The sequence below is a fragment of the Loxodonta africana genome, chromosome 20 (assembly GCF_030014295.1).
Source record: "Loxodonta africana isolate mLoxAfr1 chromosome 20, mLoxAfr1.hap2, whole genome shotgun sequence".
NCBI classification, from domain to species: domain Eukaryota; kingdom Metazoa; phylum Chordata; class Mammalia; order Proboscidea; family Elephantidae; genus Loxodonta; species Loxodonta africana.
This window is the reverse complement of record NC_087361.1, coordinates 68,570,633-68,589,512: the sequence shown is the minus strand read 5'-3', so window position 1 is coordinate 68,589,512 and position 18,880 is coordinate 68,570,633. Positions and strand designations below refer to the sequence as shown.

At 41.6% G+C, this 18,880-nt stretch overlaps 1 protein-coding gene across 1 annotated transcript in view; it reads right to left on the bottom strand.

The window, feature by feature from the left end:
• Positions 1–16,390, bottom strand: part of NUCKS1 (nuclear casein kinase and cyclin dependent kinase substrate 1) — a 30,400-nt gene extending 14,010 nt beyond the window's left edge. Inside the window, exon 1 of the mRNA XM_064273299.1 lies at positions 16,287–16,390. Within this exon, the coding sequence (XP_064129369.1) occupies positions 16,287–16,303 (17 nt within the window). The 5' untranslated portion in view covers positions 16,304–16,390. The remainder of the gene's footprint in view (positions 1–16,286) is intronic.
• Between the last annotated feature and the right edge of the window lie 2,490 nt (positions 16,391–18,880).

The following is an 18,880-nucleotide window of genomic DNA, read 5'->3' as shown; positions in this document are numbered from 1 at the left end:
GGGAGAAAGACCTGGTGATCAGTCCCATAAAGATTACAGCATTGGAAACCCTATGGGACAGTTCTACTCGGTCCTAGGTCAATGAGTCAGAATCAACACAACAGTAAACAAAAAGAACCCTGGGTTCTGGTCCTAGTTTCCAAGCAAGTCACTACTTTCTCAGGGCCTCAGTTCCTCTTGTGTTGGAACTGATGACCTAAGTTGCCTGACAGATCTAAAAGTCAGTAATTCTGTAAAGTTAAATAACAACAATTATTAAAGTTTTTAATAAGAGATTATTTTTCCAATCACAAATGGTCAACTCCCCCGTGCACACTCCCCATTTTAACATATATCTTCACACACAGCCCATTTCTGGTATAGCGCAAGGTAAAAAGTAGGTACTCAAATTTTTTCTGAACCTTTTTTGCTCTTACACGAAAAACTGAAAAGCGGGAATGAGAAAAACCCAACTGCCTATTCACTGGGTCCTTTCCACTAAACCAGATTTAGCAGCCACGTCTGACACTTGACTCAAACTGAGTTCAGGGATAACTAAATTTTTGTCACATGACATACAATATATAGACAATTAAGGGAAAAAACAATACAGCCTAAGGAACAAGAGATAGGAAGGGGAAAAGATTAAATTTAAAGAGCTATGTCAGAAGTCTAATTTGTAACATCCAATCTCCTTAAAGTCTTCTAAGATCATACCTCATCTCTTGCCACTTATCTCCCAAGCAACCCAGGAAGTCTGTAGCTCCTCCAATCCTGTTGTTTCTCACACCTCCATCCTGCTGCTCTACGGTCCGGAATGCCTTGATATCACTCCCACTCATATCACATACAATCTTACCTCCTCTCATCATCCTCAACCTCTTGCTATGCAATCTATGGAAACCCTGGTTGCATAGTGGTTAAGTGCGACAGCTGCGAACCAAAAGGTCAGCAGTTCAAATCTACTAGCTCCTTGGAAACCCTTTGGGGCAGTTCTAATCTGTCCTATAGGGTCGCTATGAGTTGGAATCAACTCGATGGAAATGGGTTTGGTTTGTTTGGTTTTCTTAACGCAATCTACTAAATGTCTGTTTTTCCCATTAAATGGGAGCTTCTTGAGGACAGGGGTTGTCTCTTCTTCATTGGCAACACCAAATTCAAGAAATGTGTTCGGTAAGTGAATGAATGCGGTCATCTTTAAATGCTAATGGGGAGAAAGAAAGAAAATTTAGATAGATAAAAGATCTACGGTAATGAGGGTCATTCATAGTAACTCATTATAATGACTTGTAATAATAGTTTGGTTTCTTTCCCAAACTATACCCTAACTTTTAAAGATGCGTATTCAAAACAGTACATTATTTCCACTACTTGAAGATTCGCCATACTTGCTCATTCTGATGAGTGTGATCCTATGTACACTGGACATGCAAAACACATTTTAGGGTGGAAACACAACACTTAAGGGTAATTATTTAAACCCAAGGGCATGCAAGGTTTACTTCTTGTTGAAAGCAAGGAAACATTCTTACTTTCCCAAAATACCATAACTTAAACTAAACGCCAAAGCTAAACTAACTCTTCAGTGTAAAATGAGTATCAACACCTAGATCTGTAGGGCGACACAAAATTCCAATACAGCACAGAGGTTAAAAACATAGATTTTTGGATTGGGCTTAAATCATGGCTCTGCCACTTATTAGCTGTATGTCCCTAAGCAAGTTACTTCCTCCTGAACTTCAGTTTCCTCACCTGTAAAATAGGAATAACAACACCTATCTCTCATGGTTCAGAATAAGTGAGATAATAATAGGTACTCAATATATAATACGTACTTAGTGCCAAGCATAAAATAAGTAGTAAATAGCAGCTGTCATTACTTGTCTGTGTGGAACTAACTTGTTCCACCCAGAATACCACTACAGTTTTGAACATACACAATTAACATTCTTAATTATTTAGATATGATGATTAAGTGACTCAGTTTTTAAATATGCACATCTTTAATTACTGGTTCGACTACCACTTAAGGTCCCTAAAACCCCCCAAAAAAAAAAAAAACCCAAACCCAGTGCTGTCGATTCGGTTCCGACTTACAGCGGCCCTATAGGACAGGGCAGAACTGCCCCACAGAGTTTCCAAGGAGCGCCTGGCGGATTCGAACTGCTGACCCTTTGGTTAGCAGTCGTAGCACTTAACCACTAGGTGGCACAAATCGTTTGTACCCGGACGGCTAACCTAAAGGTTGGTGGCTGCAACCTACCCAGTGGCAGATGAAAAAAAGGTCTGGAGATCGGCTTCTGTGAAGATTACAGCCAAGAAAAACCTATGGGGCAGATCTATTCTGTAACATAGAGTCACCATGAGTTGGAATCAATTCGACAGCAACTAACAATCACCACCTCCTAGAACGACTGACTTAAAAGCTTTCTTGCTATTTCACTGAAATGTAACTAAAAACAAAACAAAAAAAAAGCTGGCATCAAGTCGATTCCAACTCATAGAGACCCTATAGGACAGAGTAGAACTGCCCCATAGAGTTTCCAAGGAGCACCTGGTGGATCTGAACTGCTGACCCTTTGGTTAGCAGCCGTAGCACTTATCCACTACACCACCAGGGTTTCCAAAATGTAAAAGTAATACCAAAAAACCTCCCTACTTCTATGTTAACGTTATTTTTAGCTTTATGGTAAACTTTTCAGGTTACTGTTTTGGCCAGAGAAAGTAGCAGTAGTAATTATTTTACAGCCATCATGCAAGTTAGACCAATTTCCATCATTCAAATCAACTGGAGTTTGTTCTTAACAATCCTAAAAGGTTGAGAACTACTGTAACCCAGTAAGGAAATGTTTAAATGCAAAACACAGGAAGACAAAAACTTCAGTTCCGTGCTTGCTTTTACTTTAAAAGCTGATATCATCTCTTATCTGGGTTCTGAACATACCTTGGTCCTCATAAAGAACTAACTTCTGGATGATCCCCAGAGGGCTCTGAAATGGGAAGCCCCCCACCTCTGTATCTGTTTAAGGTGCAAAAGTGAAAAGTTAAGTGGGAAACTGGACAAAGAACCCTAAAAGATCTATTTGGCACCAAACGTAGATAACTCACACTATAAAGAAGTTTACAAGCAACAGAATTTTTTCTTCCACTCTTAATCATCAGCTTCTTTCTACTGACAAGTATACCCAAAGAATGCTTTTTCTGATAGTGCAACTATCTAAGATCCAAGCAATGATATTCTTGATATGTAAATCAACATCCTGAAGAGTCACAGTATTTTGGAGATAAAAATTACCTTGCTTTGAAATGATCTCATCTACCACCCTTAATCTACAGATGAGAAAGCAGATGAGGCCCTACAATCTAGCTCTACTTTATAACAACTCTTCACATCAGAATATGGAAAAATAAACTATCTCAAGCAAGCTGCAGGTAGAAGAGAAAGGCTGAACAATGAACTGTCAAACACAAACCCACAGGTAATTACTGACATCCTAAGACTTATACTAAACAGCACAAAATCACTTTCTCAAGTCAAATGCAGGAATCTTTTAGACCACCTACTACATTATTTAGCTCGATCAAGGTGGCTATACTTCCACCTTTACCTTGAAGAAATTATAGTTTTGGCCAATGTGAGGAAGAAAAAAAAAACTTTGCTAACTTGTAGAATTTAACAAGTTTTTCATTAAATACTTAAAATGCAATTTCCAATCTGAGTTTTGAGAAACCGAAAATAGACAACATAGCTCTTTTCACTAATCACCTAGGTGGTAAACATCTCAGTTCATCAGAATCCTGAAGGTCTTGTAGAACAACCTTTCTCAGTCACACCCTATTACTGGGTCATGAAATCAATTTGTTGGTGTATAATTAGCATTTTAAAAGAACAAAAAGCAAAGAGATAATATGAGGGGGAAAAAAAAAAGCACTCATTTCAGGTGTCCGTGCTCAAGTGGGTAGAGAATTGCAACGTAAAATGTACTTCCTAATGGAGCCCCATCAGAAAAGTTTGAGAGACGCTGCTTTAGAATAAAAAGTGGGCTGCAAAAAGAGCCCTCCTAAGTAGTTTTTGGCTTTACTTTTATAAAAAATGATTTGATTGACCCATGGCCACAAAAGAATGACATCTCTTCCCATTTTAATCTCTTATTAAAAAAAAACTTTTTTGCTAAGCTTAAGCACTCATAAGGACTATGTAAGTTTGGTGAGTGGTGGGGCAAAGGGGAGAAATGAGGGCACAAGGAGTATATTGGACTTTGTTGTCAGGTGCTGTCGAGTTGCTCCCAACTCAGAGTGACCCTACGTATAATCTTATCCAAATTTTGTATCCTGTCAACAAATCAGGGGATGGCTGAGAACCTCTCATGATGTCTCAAGGCAGCCCATTCTAAGAAAACCCCAGTAATTAAATAATTCCTCATAATGAGATGAAATCTGCCTCTAATATCCCTCATTGGTTGCAGGTCTACCTTCGGGGATTATCATGGTCTAAATCTAATTAATCCCTCCTCCACAGAGCAAATTTAAAGGACAGTTTCCACTATTTCATCCAGGATAAATGAACCCCAGTATTGGGTTCATTTAACACCTCCCAATGCACTGGAAACCCTGGTGGCGCAGTGGTTAAGTGCTACGGCTGCTGACCAAGAGGTCAGCAGTTCAGATCCACCAGGCACTCCTTGGAAACTCTATGGGGCAGTTCTACCCTGTCCCATAGGGTTGCTATGAGTCAGAATCGACTCGACGACAGTGGGTTTGGTTTTGGGAACACATGTTTCAGGAAACCCTGGTGGCGTAGTGGTTAAGTGCTATGGCTATTAATCATAAGGGTCAGCAGTTCGAATCTACCAGGCACTCCTTGGAAACTCTATGGGGTAGTTCTACTCTGTCCTATGGGGCTGCTATGAGTCGGAATCGACTCTACGGCAATGGGTTTGGTCTTTTTGGTAAATACATGTTTCAAGCATCCTCTCAATTTAGATGTTTTCCTCCATACCACACCCAATTCTGTAAAGGTCGCCAGGTCCTGGGGTAGTGCAAACCTTCACCTGGCTATTAATCATAAGGATGGAGGTTCGAATCCACCCAGAGCAGACTTGCTGAAACGTGAAGTTGCCATAATCGGAATTAACTTGACAGCAATGTTTTTAAAATCAAGTAGTGTTGGAACAAAACATTAACAATATGGTTAAAAGGAGGAGGGGGCACATCAGGATTATGACCTTCCTCTGACTGTTCTATACTTTTACTAATGCAATCCAAGATCCTGTTTGCCTTTTGGGCTGTTAGTAGACTTGATATTGCAATTCCAGTAACTAAAACCTCCTTTTCTAAAATCTAAGACCCTTTTTTTATCCTGACACAGTCATTTCATATTACTTACCTTTCCCAACTTCATATTATCTGCAAATTTAATCACCATGCCATCAATGACTTCATCTAATTCATTAATAAAAAGATAGGCCAAGAACAAAGCCCTTTAAGGCACCACTGGAAATATTCTTCTAGGTTGACAACAATCTATTAATCAGTCCTCTCTGGGTATTAAGGCACACATCCATCACACTGAACTATCATTCTGCCTGCATTTCTCCATCTTATCCACAAGGAGGAAACCCTGGTAGCATAGTGATTAAGAGCTACGGCTGCTAACCAAAAGGTCAGCAGTTCAAATCCACCAGGTGCTCCTTGGAAACCGTATGGGGCAGTTCTACTCTGTCCTATAGGGTCGCTATGAGTCGGAATTGACTCAACGGCAATGGTTTTTGGTTTGACCCACGAGGACACCTTATGTGAAGCTTTGTTGAAATCCTTGTTAAAATAAGAAACGAGTATTTTTACAGTATTCTGCCCAATATGTTTTTTTAAAAAGGAAATGAATTCATTAAATTAGTGATTGTTAAAACTTTTTAGCAATAAGCCCTTTTTGTGCAAACAAAATCTTCCCAAGAACTACAAAATAAATCAGGTAAGTAAGAGTAAATGCAGAACTTTTAAGAGGATAAATTTGTTTTATGACTTCTAATTTTTAAAATATTCATCACTACAGAATTTTCTGTGTTCTATCCAAATAAATTTTCTATGGGTTTCCTGATCAGATAAGTCTGGATATTATCATTTCTTGCTAACCGAAAGGCTGGCAGTTTGAGTCCATCCAGAAACACCTCAGAAGAAAGAAGAGCCACCGGAAACACCATGAAGCACACTTCTACTGACACACATGTGGTTGTCATGAATTGCAGTGGACTCAATGACAACTAGTGGTTTAAACATTCATGAAGAATATCAATGTTAAAAACGTTGAAAATTCTGTACTAAAGACACCTGCCTAACTTTGATTTCTAAAATTACCTATAAAGATTAAATTTGAATCCAATGTCTGAGATATATTTTAATGCCAACATTATGAAGACTACTGACCTACACAACAGGTTTTTTGTGAACACATCCTTTTGTTAATGTTTATGATAATTACAGAAATCTGGTGACATAGTGGTTAAGAGCTATGGCTGATAACCAAAAGGTCAGCAGTTCGAATCCATCAGACGCTCCTTGGAAGCCGTATGGAGCAGTTCTACTCTTTCCCATAGGGTTGCTATGAGTCAGAATTGACTTGATGGCAACTTAAAAAAAAATAATAATTATAACAGCAGCTTCCACATGCCAGATACTTTACCTAAATTCTCATTTAATTCTCACAATAATTTCATAAAGTGAGCTAATTAACATTTTAATTTTATAAGGTAACTAATGCTCAGAAAGGTTAAATAACTTTCTACTACTGCCATTAAGTGGCAAAACTGACTTTCCAACCCAAGCCCACCCTACCATATACCTCCACACGTTACTATTGATGCCACCTCTCAAACCTTCCTAAGTATTCACAAATCCAACCTTTCTACAGAACTGATGCCATTTCTGTATACAGCTAGTTCCTCCTCTTTAAAAATTTGGGACATTTACCTCTCCTCACTCTTCTATTCCTCAAAGATTACCGTTATGAAATCTCATGTGCCAAATTTTGTCTGGATGTAAGAATGTTAGTTCATCAAGGCTAGGATAAAAAAACAAAACAAACAAAAAAACACCTAAACTTGTTGCCACTGATTCTGTTTCAACTCATAGCGACCCTCTGAAGTCCCAAGAACCGGAGGTCACAAGCCATTAAGTGGTAAAGCCAATTTTCCAACCCAAGCCCTCCCAACCACATACCCTAAACTAAATTCAGGGTACGTAATTTCTTACAATTGCTTCAGTTATCTTGAGCTTCAAGTTCCTTGTACCTAAGATAGGTACTGCCTTGAATATATTTTATATCATTCTATTATTTACATTTAAAGTATGAATTAGAAAACAAGGTCACAAGAAACAAAAATGTAAAAAAGAAAAAATAAGTTTCTATTTGCAGAAAAGGGAAGGGTAAAGGATTTCTGAATGAGCCAGGGAAATCTGTTTACTAGACAGCTGTTACAATCCCTTACTAAATATTAACTTGCTAATGTTATGTCCAAATGAATAAATTTTAACTCTCATATGGTACTGCTTATTCCCGACTCACTATTTTACAATTTACAAATGTTATATTCAGTTTCACCACATTCTCTCCAGATAAGAAAATACTTCCTTTCAAATATTTAAAATTTAATACAAATTTTAGTGAGTATACTAAGATACCAAGTGTGCTAGGTTAGATTCTTCACAACATATGCAAATGGGGAGAGGCCTCAAGTGGGTGAGACTAAACCAAAAATCAAACCAAACACACTGCTGTTGAGTTGATTCCGACTCACAGCAAACCCTACAGGACAGAGTAGAACTGCCCCATAGAGTTTCCAAGTAGTGCCTGGTGGATTTGACCTGCCGGCCTTTTGGTTAGCAGCCATAGCTCTTAACCACCATGCCACCACGGTTTCCAAAGGGGGTCTCAGAAACCTCATTGCAAAGCTTCCAAATTGTCTTAACCCAATCACTAAGGATAACCTCCAGTCTGACAGGCTCACTGACAAGTTATACATAATAAACGAGACTGCAGGTTTTGGGAAGGGTATGGTTTAAGTGAAAATCAAATGAAGTCATGTCTTGATAGGCTCAAAGCAAAGTAGGATTGTATGTAAAAGGCATCAGCATCAGGCCTGGACTGTGAAACAGACTTACGGTTCTACGGAAAAGAGTTAAGTTTGGTGTGAAACGTTGGGCCCAGCAACCTCTAATCTGAGGCTTTGCACCTGAATGGTAAATTAAGGCTAGTTATGTGTCAAAACGAGTTAGATCTTCCCGAAAAAAGTCCAACATTTCATTTTTACTGATATAATTTCAAACAGCAATGTTTATGACAGTCTCTGATTTTAGAGAAGCAGTAAGAAATCAGTAGTCACTCAAAGGGTGTTTGGTTGTTATGGCTCTCTACAGATGCAGCCCGTCCTTGAAATAAAGATAGCTGTCTTTATCTGTGCCTGTTATTCATTCCTAAAGCATAGCAGGGCAGACTTTTACTTTCTCAATAAGTTCGTCTTCTGGGCAATCTGGTCTTGACAGATGAAGGATACTGCACTTCAACCAAAGGCAACGGGAAGGAAAACGCTTTGAAGATGACCTTGCTGAACAGGCAGATCTGTTTCAGGTTATCACATCCAATTAAAAATACCCAACATCCAGATGAAACACTCTTGGACAGCCTGCGGTTCCTTCACGTAAAGTATTTCAAAGACTGACAATTTCAAAACAGGAATATGGTAACATTTTAGACTCAAGACACTGAGTCACGTGGCTATTTACCAAAACCTACTGCCGTCCAGTCGATTCTGACTCATAGCAATCCTGTAGGACAAAGCAGAACTGCCCCATAGAGTTTCCAAAGAGCGCCTAGTGGATTTTTACTGCGGACCTCTTGGTTAGCAGCCGTAGCACTTAACCACTACGCCACCAGGGTTTCCCATGGCTATTTCAATAGCAGTTATTTAAAAATAAGGCCCCTAGGTGGCGCCAATGGTGTGCGCTTCAATACTAACCTAAAGGTTGGCGGTTTGAGCCCACGCTGCCTGCCAGGAAATAAAGGCCTAACGATCTGCTTCCACAGTTTACAGCCAAGACAACCCTATGGAGCGGTTCTGCTCTGTAACACAGGAGGTCACCACAAGTCGGAATCGACTCGAGGGAACCAGGCTTGGCATTTTGGGTTTTATTTTAAAATACGGCAATACAATTCTGTTAACAATAGGTTCCACTCACTAGATCTAGATAAACCAAAACAAACCTGTTGCTACCAAGTGGATTCCCACTCAGGGGTGCCCCAAGTGTTTCAGAGTGCAAGTACACTCCATAGGGTTTTCAGCGGCTGTGATCTTATGGAGCAAACCCTGGTGGCATAGTGGTTAAGTGCTAAGGCTGCTAACCAAGAGGTTGGCAGTTCAAATCCGCCAGGTGCTCCTTGGAAACTCTATGGGGCTGTTGTACTCTGCCTTATGGGGTCACTATGAGTCGGAATCAACTTGATGGCAGTGGGTTTGGTTTTTTTTGGTTATCTTTTGGAGGAAACCCTGGTGGTACAGTGGTTAAGTGCTACAGCTGTTTAGCAAAAGGTCAGCAGTTCAAATCCACCAGGTGCTCCTTGGAAACTCTATGGGGCAGTTCTACTCTGCCCTATGGGGTCGCTATGAGTCGGCATCGACTCGACAGCATCAGGTTAATCTTATGGAAGTAGGTTGCCAGGCCTTTCTTCTGTGATATCACTGGGTAGATTTGAATTGCCAACCTTTTGGTTAGTAGCGGAGAGCAAACTTTTTGTGCCACCTGGAGACCTAGATAGTAATACACTATTCAGAACAAAACAAAGGGATGCCTCAGTTTGACCAAAGTGGTCCTACACTTAAAGATTTGTTCCTATTGTGCACAACATGGGCATCTCCTAGGTGCTGTCTCTAGTCTCAACAACTCAAGATGCCAAGAAGCTACTTCTGAACCTGGAGTAATAACATGTCACATTTATTTCCATCTTTACAGCTAAGAATTTTTTTTACATGCAAATAGAAGTACCTATTCACAGTACACTAACTTTATGGTATTTAATTTAAGCAGCCAAAGTTTCCAAAACAACCCACCTGGCCATGCAAACTGTAAATTGCACAACTCCAGAGGGAAACCATTTAGAGTCTATAATGCAGATGGTGTCATGGAATTGCACCGTATTCTGGCCTATTTTACATTTTTTGGGAAAAGTGATCAAAAACAAAGCACTAAACTTTATTTGAAAGTGGTTTTCTCCTTCATAATAAACAGTACTATTATTAGAGCTGGGAGAAACCTGTGATTTATAAACACAAGGTGCTATTATTCTAACAGTTCAACATCTCCAATTGTTAGGCAGGAACCTAAGTTTTGGTTCTCAGGGTTTTTGCTGTGCCATGCTACCACCTCCCAGGAGTTTTGTTATTGCTAATGATACCACACCAAAAATTCAAACACTTAGTTCATAACCTTTGTCAAGTGAAATCAATTTTAATTTCCTTCTAATCCTAATGTACTATTTAATGAGTTTAATAATAGTTGAACTTTTTTAAATGCCATGATTTTCTCTTTTAATCTTTTAATATGAATTACAGTGATAGGTTTTTTTTTTTTGTTCCTGGGATAAACCCTACTTGATCACGACATATTTTTAATACACACTGGGTTCAGCTACCTAACATCCTGTTTGGCACTGTGCCAACCATAATTTTATGTGAAATGAGCCTGTAATTCTCTTGTATTGTCCTTTAGGAGGCTTTGGATATCCATTCATTCATTTTAGTCAGGGGACAATGCCCTTGCATTACAGATTTTATAAAGTTAAAACAATATACCTAACATCCATATTACCTTTCCCCAAAAACCTCATAGTAACCACCTTCACTGTTTTTTCCTCTCCATTCAGGTATATCCTCCTTTAATCCCTTCATTCCCATATTCTATTTCTTCCAAAAAATTATTCAGTTCTCCACCTTCCTCCCTGAAGTTCACTTTACTTTTGAAATAATCTTCACAAAAGTCCTATTACGAACTGTAACCCCTTCCAAAGACAAAGTGTGCTATCACCCCAAGAGTAACACCCTGCAGCTGTAAGTCACACAAAAAAGATCACGCAGGCTTTGGGTTGGCCAGACTCTGGAACAGTTAGGTAAACTTGGGCCAGTTACTTAATTTAAGCCTCAGCTGCCTCACCCGTCAAACGGTAATACAAACTTTGCTTGAAGACTTGCTGCAAGTTTTTGAAGTAATATGTATAAAGTATCTGGCAGAATATCTGGCACGTGAGACCTGCTCAGTAATAGCTCTAACAAGTTTGGAGTGATTTCTAAACCTGAAGGCTGAGAAAGGAGTATTTACTGTTAAAGGTTCACAATCCCTGATCCGAATTTAGGAATCCAAAAAGTCCTGAAAACCAAAAACTTTTTCATAACTGATACTGTAGTAAAACCTGACTTACCTGAACCATGTGAGGCTTATTACAACCTTTATTTATTGTGATCATTTGTGAGTTCACTACAGTTTGATTCTAGTGTTCCTCTAAATTTACTTGTGATGGTATGTTAAGTGTATGTACCCCAAATCCTCTTAAATTTTTCTGAAAAATTCTGAATTTCCAAACACAGATAGGCCCCAGGGTTTCAGACTAGGGATTATGGGCCTAACACATTCTGCGTAGCATCAATACAATAAATGTAAATCTATTAGAAAGAATGAACAAAACTCTTGAAAGTCTAAATTCGCTTTGCTATTACTACCTCCACACTTCAATTCACTGGGCTTCAAAATCATCACTGTGAATTGGAGGAATTAAATAAATCTCTGAAGTTCTTTCTAGCTCTTCAATAATTTTATTTAAAAAAAAAACCTCTGAAAATTACATTAAATACCGAGTTGAACACAACTGCTTATATTTAAAACATTTTGGCGATGCTTTCCCTGAAGTATTTTCTATATAGAGCCAAAAACCTATGTACTCACCACTGGGAAAAAAAAAAAAAAGATTAAATAAAAAACATGTGACCAACTTCATGCCAAATATTAGGAAGGAAAGAGTGGTATCATGGAAAGAATGTTAGCTTTGTATTCAGAAGATTTGGGTTCCCATCTTGTCTCTGCCATTATGACTCTGAGGAGTGTATTCTTTAACCTTTTTGTCATCTGTTACACGGGGCTAAAAAATGAAATACATACATCGAGGTTGTAGCGAGGCTAAAACAAGGTAAAGTGAAAGCCTCTGGCAGAGTGCCCGACTATGCATTTTTTCTCAATAAACACTCTAAAAACCAGCACAGAAATTAGGCATTTTAAATATTATCATAATTTTCAGTTTAATTAAATACACAAATGTTGGAAAATACTGAATTAGTGTTCTTGTAGACACTGATATGTCTTTGAAGGTAAAGTCTACAGCAGGAATTATGTTTTTTGGAGGAAGGTGACATGCAATAATAAAATGTACAGATTCAAGGTTAATAAAAGCATACTTTTCTTCTCTCCCTCTGACACACACACCTGGGAAAGCAGTGAAGAGTAAGAGCTATAAGGAACCAGGCTCACCTGCATTTACTAGGATGCTAAAATGTGACTCTTTCCGTCAGCCTCTAAGAATCCATACTATGTTAAATCTGGGGGCTAAAACCTTGACTGTCTTTCTGTGCATACTTGGTATCATAAATTCCAAGCTACCCTGTATTTTCAAACCCTCGTGGCACAGTGCTTAAGAGTCTGGCTGCTAACCAAAAGGTTGGCAGTTCAAATCTACCAGCTGCTCCTCAAAAACTCTGTGGGGGCAGTTCTACTGTGTCCTATAGGGTCACTAGGAGTTGGAATAGACTGGACTGCAACATGTTTAGGTCTTTTTGGTTCACCTTGCATTTTCAGGTTTCCCTTTTAAATAAGGGCTTCATGAAACTAATTTTCTGGTAAGAAAGAGTATTAATTTTTAGAACCCAGACACATCCCAAACAAAATTCCCTTTGAAAAGAAAGCAATCTGGAATTTTAGGAAAGCTGTTCATTTTCAATGTAATTTATAAACATGACAAAATAAAAGTAAAAAAATGATATAAACCTGTAAGAGCCTATGCTTTCACACCCATGTTAAAGCCCCTTACAACCTTAAGCATTAAGCAAAAGAAGAAATCGAGTAAACTGACAAAGACAGGGGCAAACAGTGACTTGGATCACTTTCAATAAGGAAGGAGAATATGTGTATTTTAAGCTGAATTTCAAGAAAACTGGTTTCTAGTCTGGGCAAGTCAGTAAATCTCTGAGCTCTCTTTCTCATCATTTACAAGGAAGTAACAGCATTTTCCATCCTTCCTCTCAAGGATAAGTCATGAAAAAGTTAAAAGTGCCACAAGCTATATTCTTTAACCAGCATCAACATTCTTCAGGCAGAAGATAGTGATTATTACAGGGATGGGGGGAGGGGACCCAGCTGGACTGGGAATTAAGAAATCTAGGTTCCACTAGCATGTGATGCAGGGCACTTCACCTCTCCAGTCCCAGTTAGGTCCCTGGTAAAATGAGTTGGCATAAATTTCATTCTAGCTTCAAGACTGTGAGATTTTATATTATAATCTGAATCCAAGGCCTAAAATATCTGAACTCTCATTATAAACAATAAGTAGCAATCTTACAAGAGCAAAGCTACTTAAATACAATGAGCTAGACCTGTGTCTTAGAAAAATGGGCTATAGCTGACCAATCCATCACTGGCTTCATTGGTAAACTGGTGTCAAGGCACCATTATTACATTTCTAATTGCTCTTTAAATGCTTAGGTTAACATATAATACAGTAAAAATGTAAACCAGAAAAATCACAAAATTATTATATAGGACAGAAATGGACCCCTGGTGGCCCCGTGATTAAGGGCTCAGGCTGTTAACTGAAAGGTCAGAAGTTTGAATCCACCAGCAGCTCCTTAGAAACCCTGTGGGACAGTTCTACTCTCACCTACAGGGGCACTAGGAGTGGGAATCAACCTGGCCGTGAGTTTTAAGGACAGATATTTTCTGTGTGCTTTTTTTTTTTAAGTAAGGCTGATCATTCTGGAATCAGATCAATGTCATCATTAATTTTTTGTTAAATGCTCTAGGGTACTCAGATTCTTCAATTACACTCTGACAAACATTTCCCTAAGACAACATTTTATTTAAAATTTAACAAACCACCGAACTCAAGTTTAATTTCTGCTTTGTTTATTATGGCTCATGAATATATTAAAGATTTCTTCAAGAAAGTTACATCAAGAGATTTTATCACTAAAATATGGATAATCAGAAGTTGTTTTGAAAAATATTAATTTGAAAGTGATCAAAAAAGTCCATATATTAATTTCACTCCTCAGAGACAAACAAGGTTAAAATTACTTAGAACAAACATATTAAGCAAAAAAGTTTTGCAGAAATCTCAATGCCCCCCCCAAAACTGTTAGAATGTGTTTAATATATTTACCCCCATGTTAAAATTCAAGTTTTTGAGTAAAAAAATTGTTTTTAGTAAAAAAAAAAAGTTCCAACATCTAAATGTGGGAACACAAATCCAGGCAGATGAATACAAGATCTTCACTACAATAAAACAGGCAGTCATCAAAACTTAGTGAACTGAAGTTTAAGAGGTACAGAAAAATATTCACCCGATTTCACCACACAGTACTCACAAGGAGACAGACCTTTATTATAATAATTGTCTATTTGACCTGATCTTAAAGAAAATATTTTACATGAGTTAATGGCATACACTGATCAATTTATATGCAAAAAAAAGTACGCATACTGTAATATGAAAATGGCTTTTCAGACCCCTTGTCAAAAGCCAGCACAACTTTCAGGGTGCCAGTGGTGTTACCAAAGAAATGGAGGTTGACATGGAAGGCAGAAAGGCAGTCAGGTAGTCAGCTCCCGCTCCCGCTCCCGCCCCCACCCCGAGAGCAGGAGTACGCAGCGACACACCACCACCAGCTGGAGACGATGATCTAGTCATGGGACAGAATCCGGTGCACCAAAACCCCTTCCAGGTCCCCAACCTCGGTCTAGAGCTCTAAGTCAAGATACTTCCGTTTCCCACCAAGCTGGGAAGGAAGAAGGGGAAGCTACAACTGTTAAAACGTTTTAAACCTCTCTCTCTACCTAATCACCTAGAAAACAGTACGGAAAGTGGCCACTTTCTTATATTTAAAGGGTCAAGGAACTACTATGTATTTGCAACAGCTCTCCGTTTTACAGGCTCCGACAGATTGGACTCAACGACACCCCTCCATAAATGGCACATTCCATACAATGGCCAGGAGGATGGCAAAGGGCGATTCCACCTTCCGCTGTGGAACGGTAAACTTGTCAACGTTCCGTGAATCAAGTCTGAGGGTAACTGACCCTAGACCCTCTCTTATTAAAGTTATTCGAGGGAAAGAGATGGCTACGATACATCCCGACACGTGTAGGCCGGTGAGAGGAGAGGGGTAACGGGAAGGAGAACCCCACGGGATTTGGGTCGCGCTGTTTGGGTTTGTTAACCCGCACCTCCCAGGGTAATGACATGTCCCCGAAGAAGGGTATTTCGAGTCGGAGGGAATGGGCGAACTTTGGAGTTACATCTCTCAAAACTACGAGCTGGGGGAGAGGCAGCGGCCCACTGTCCTCCCGGGCCCAGTCCCGAACTCCTACTTTTGCCCGCGGGGAAAAGAACGCGTCCCGCCCACGGCCGGCCCTATCCGAAAGGCGGGGCCCTACGTCGACCCAGGAGGACGACAGCGGGCGTGTGGCCGCGCCGCCCCCCCTTCACGTGGAACACCCCTGTCCGCCCGAGCGCCGAGACCGAGTGCCCCCCACCCCCACGCAAGGCGAGGGGAGAAGCGGCAGGATGGACGCCTCTGCCCTTCCCCACTTGGGCTGGGCGCTGAGCACCAGTCCAACAGTCTCCGCCGCGGGCTCCAAGGGGCCGGCCCCGAGGAGGTGGGGCCTGGTTGGGGGCGCTGACTTCACACCCCTCCCCCGCCGGCCGCTGGCAGTTCGGGAACACCCCCGCCCGCCCCAGTGCGGCGGGTGGGGGAGGCAGCAGAGCAGCCCGGAGCCCTGCGGCAGGGCGGGGGTAGCGCGCATGGGCGCGCGGCCGCCACCCCCGCGCAGCCCCGCGCGCCCGCAAGGCCCCCCACGCTCAAGGGCGCGCGCGGGCCCCGAAAGGGTGGAGGCCGCGCGTGGCACCGAAGAGGGCCTACTCTAGGCTTCTGTCCTCTACTCCTTCACCTCTCGCCCCCAACCCCCTCCCACCCTCTCCAGGCCTCGGACTCCGCACTGACCTGACAGGCCGAGACATGTTCGCTGTCGAAACAGGACCGAGTCGAGAAGCCAAAGACCAGGACCCCCCCCACCCCGCGCGCTCGGCGCCCCACCCCCCCGGAACTTCGGCCGATGAGACGGCTGCCGTTGAACCCCGAGCTGCTGGTTTCTCAAACTCCGCCGCTCTTTCTTTCAGGGCCCCTTGATCAGACGAGCCCCCCGCTCCCCCGTCTCTTCAAAATGGATGAATCAAACCAGCCGAAAATGCGCCAAAGCCACCGTGCAACCAAACCCAGTAGGGCTTGTGCGCTCCGCCCCAACCCTCCCGCTCATTGGCGGTTCCTGCCAGATGCGCCCAGCTCGTTAGTCAATTTGAATCATCACGTCTCTCTGGCCACGCCCCTTCCCGGGCAGCTCCGCCTCCTCCGTGGGGGTCCTGTAAGTCAAGATGCTTTGAGAGCGCACGGCCGCAAAACAAAAATGGTCGCTGCTCAGCCCGCCCCCTGGCTTCCACTCCAGAGTTGCAGATTCGTCTTACGTCGCATCTTGGGACAACTAGAAAAGAAGATTTATATAGGGTTCAGCATCGCCGAGTATTAGTTTAGTTATGTTTCATTTCGCCCGCCTTGATCATCTATAAACTCCATTAAGAACGGAACCAGTTATATACACAGCAGATTCGTCACTAAGGGGCTGCTTCTGAATTGGAGGGAAATTCCATAGGTTCAAAAAATTTGACCTTAACGCTACAAGCCCTCCGCCTGGCTTCTATGCTACCCCTCAGGGGCCGAACCACGCTGCTGGAGTCAAGAGGCAGGCTCATAATCAAATAATAATTTAATCCCCCATTTCCACAGTTCTTTTCCATTCTATACCTTGAGACTCACTTCTGGGGCATTAAAGTCCCAGTACTGGACATTATTATTTCAAAGAAAGAGAGGCATGAGCCTAGTGCTTAGGAGCGTGAGCTCTGGGGCCACAAGATGTCTCAGTTCCAATCCCAGGTACCTCTCTATGCCTCAATTTTCTCATCTGTAAAATGGGAAGTAATTGTACCTACCTTATATTTTTTTAATAGGGTTATTAGGATTAGATGAGTTGATATAGGAAGGGCCTTTAGGATAGCCTCTGGCCTACAGTAAGGGCTATGTAAATGTTTGTTAAATTCAATTTTTAAAAAATGATCCTTTTGTTGGCGGGGGCGGGGGGGAGGCCTGGCTCCAGACTCTTTCAAGTCTGAGGATAACTCAGATATTTCAATTTAAATCCATGAACATTTGCTGGATGCCTTAATCTCTCAGAGGCAGAGTTCTGGATCCCTATGGGATCAGTTTATGGAGCCCTGGTGGCACACTGGTTAAGCACTCGGCTGCTAAACAAAAGGTCTGTGGTTGGAACCCACCAGCTGCTCTCCTGGGGAGAAAGATGTGGCAGTCTCCTTCCGTAAACATTACAACCTTGGAAGTCCTATGAGGTAGTTCTACTCTGTCCTGTAGGGACACTATGGGGCAGTTCTACTCTGTCCTGTAGGGACACTGGGAGTCAGAATCATCTCCACTGCAAGGGGTATGGGGACAGCCACCTTTGTAAATAGACTTCAATCCCTGCCCCGGAAGGTATACTCTCGAAACAAGAACAAAAAACCAACTGTCTCCTGAAAGTCTCCCCATGTAAAATCCACCTTCCCTAAGGGAAGAGAAGGGCACATGCCACTAGTGAAGCATTATTTTTTGCCCCTTCCATGTCACTCCACCTCTCCCCAAGTATGTTTTGACTAAGCGTATTACCATCCAAATTACTGTCAGAATGCCAGTGCAGAGGGTGGTGCAAGGACCGGCTTTTGTTGGAGGCTGTATTATTAGGACAAATTGCTATTAGTTTAGCAAATACCATTATTTGGTATTCTGTGACAAGGCAGAGGAATTTTTTTTTTAATTGTGCTTTAAGTGAAAGCTTACAATTCAAGTTAATTTCTCATACAAAAACTTAAAGACACATTGTTATGTGGCCCCAGTTGCTCTCCCTATAATGTGACAGCACACTCCTCTCCACCCTGTCTTTCCCATGTCCATTCAACCAACTCCTGTCCCCCTCTGCCTTCTCATCTCACCTCTGGACAGGCGCTGCCCACTTAGTCTCATGTGTCTACTTAAACTAAGAAGCACACTCCTCTCCAGTATCATTTTATGTCTTATAGTCCAGTCTAATCTTTGTCTGAAGAGTTGGCCTCCGGAATGGTTTTAGTTTTGAGCTAACAGAGAGTCTGGGGACCATGTTCTCTGGGATCCCTCCAGTCCCAGTCAGACAAGTCTGGTCTTTTTACTAGAATTTGAGTTCTGCACCCCACTTTTCTTCTGCTCTCTGTTGTGTGCCCTGTCGGGACAGTCATAGCTGGTAGCCAGGCACCATCTACTTCTTCCAGTGCCAGGCTGATGGAGTCTCTGGTTTATGTGGCCCTTTCTGTCTCTTGGGCTCATATTTTCCTGGTGTCTTTGGTGGTCTTCATTCTTCTTTGCTCCAGGTGAGTTGGGACCAATTGATGCATCTTAGATGGCAGCTTGCTAGCTTTTAAGACTCCAGATGCCACTCACCGAAGTGGAATGAGGAACGTTTT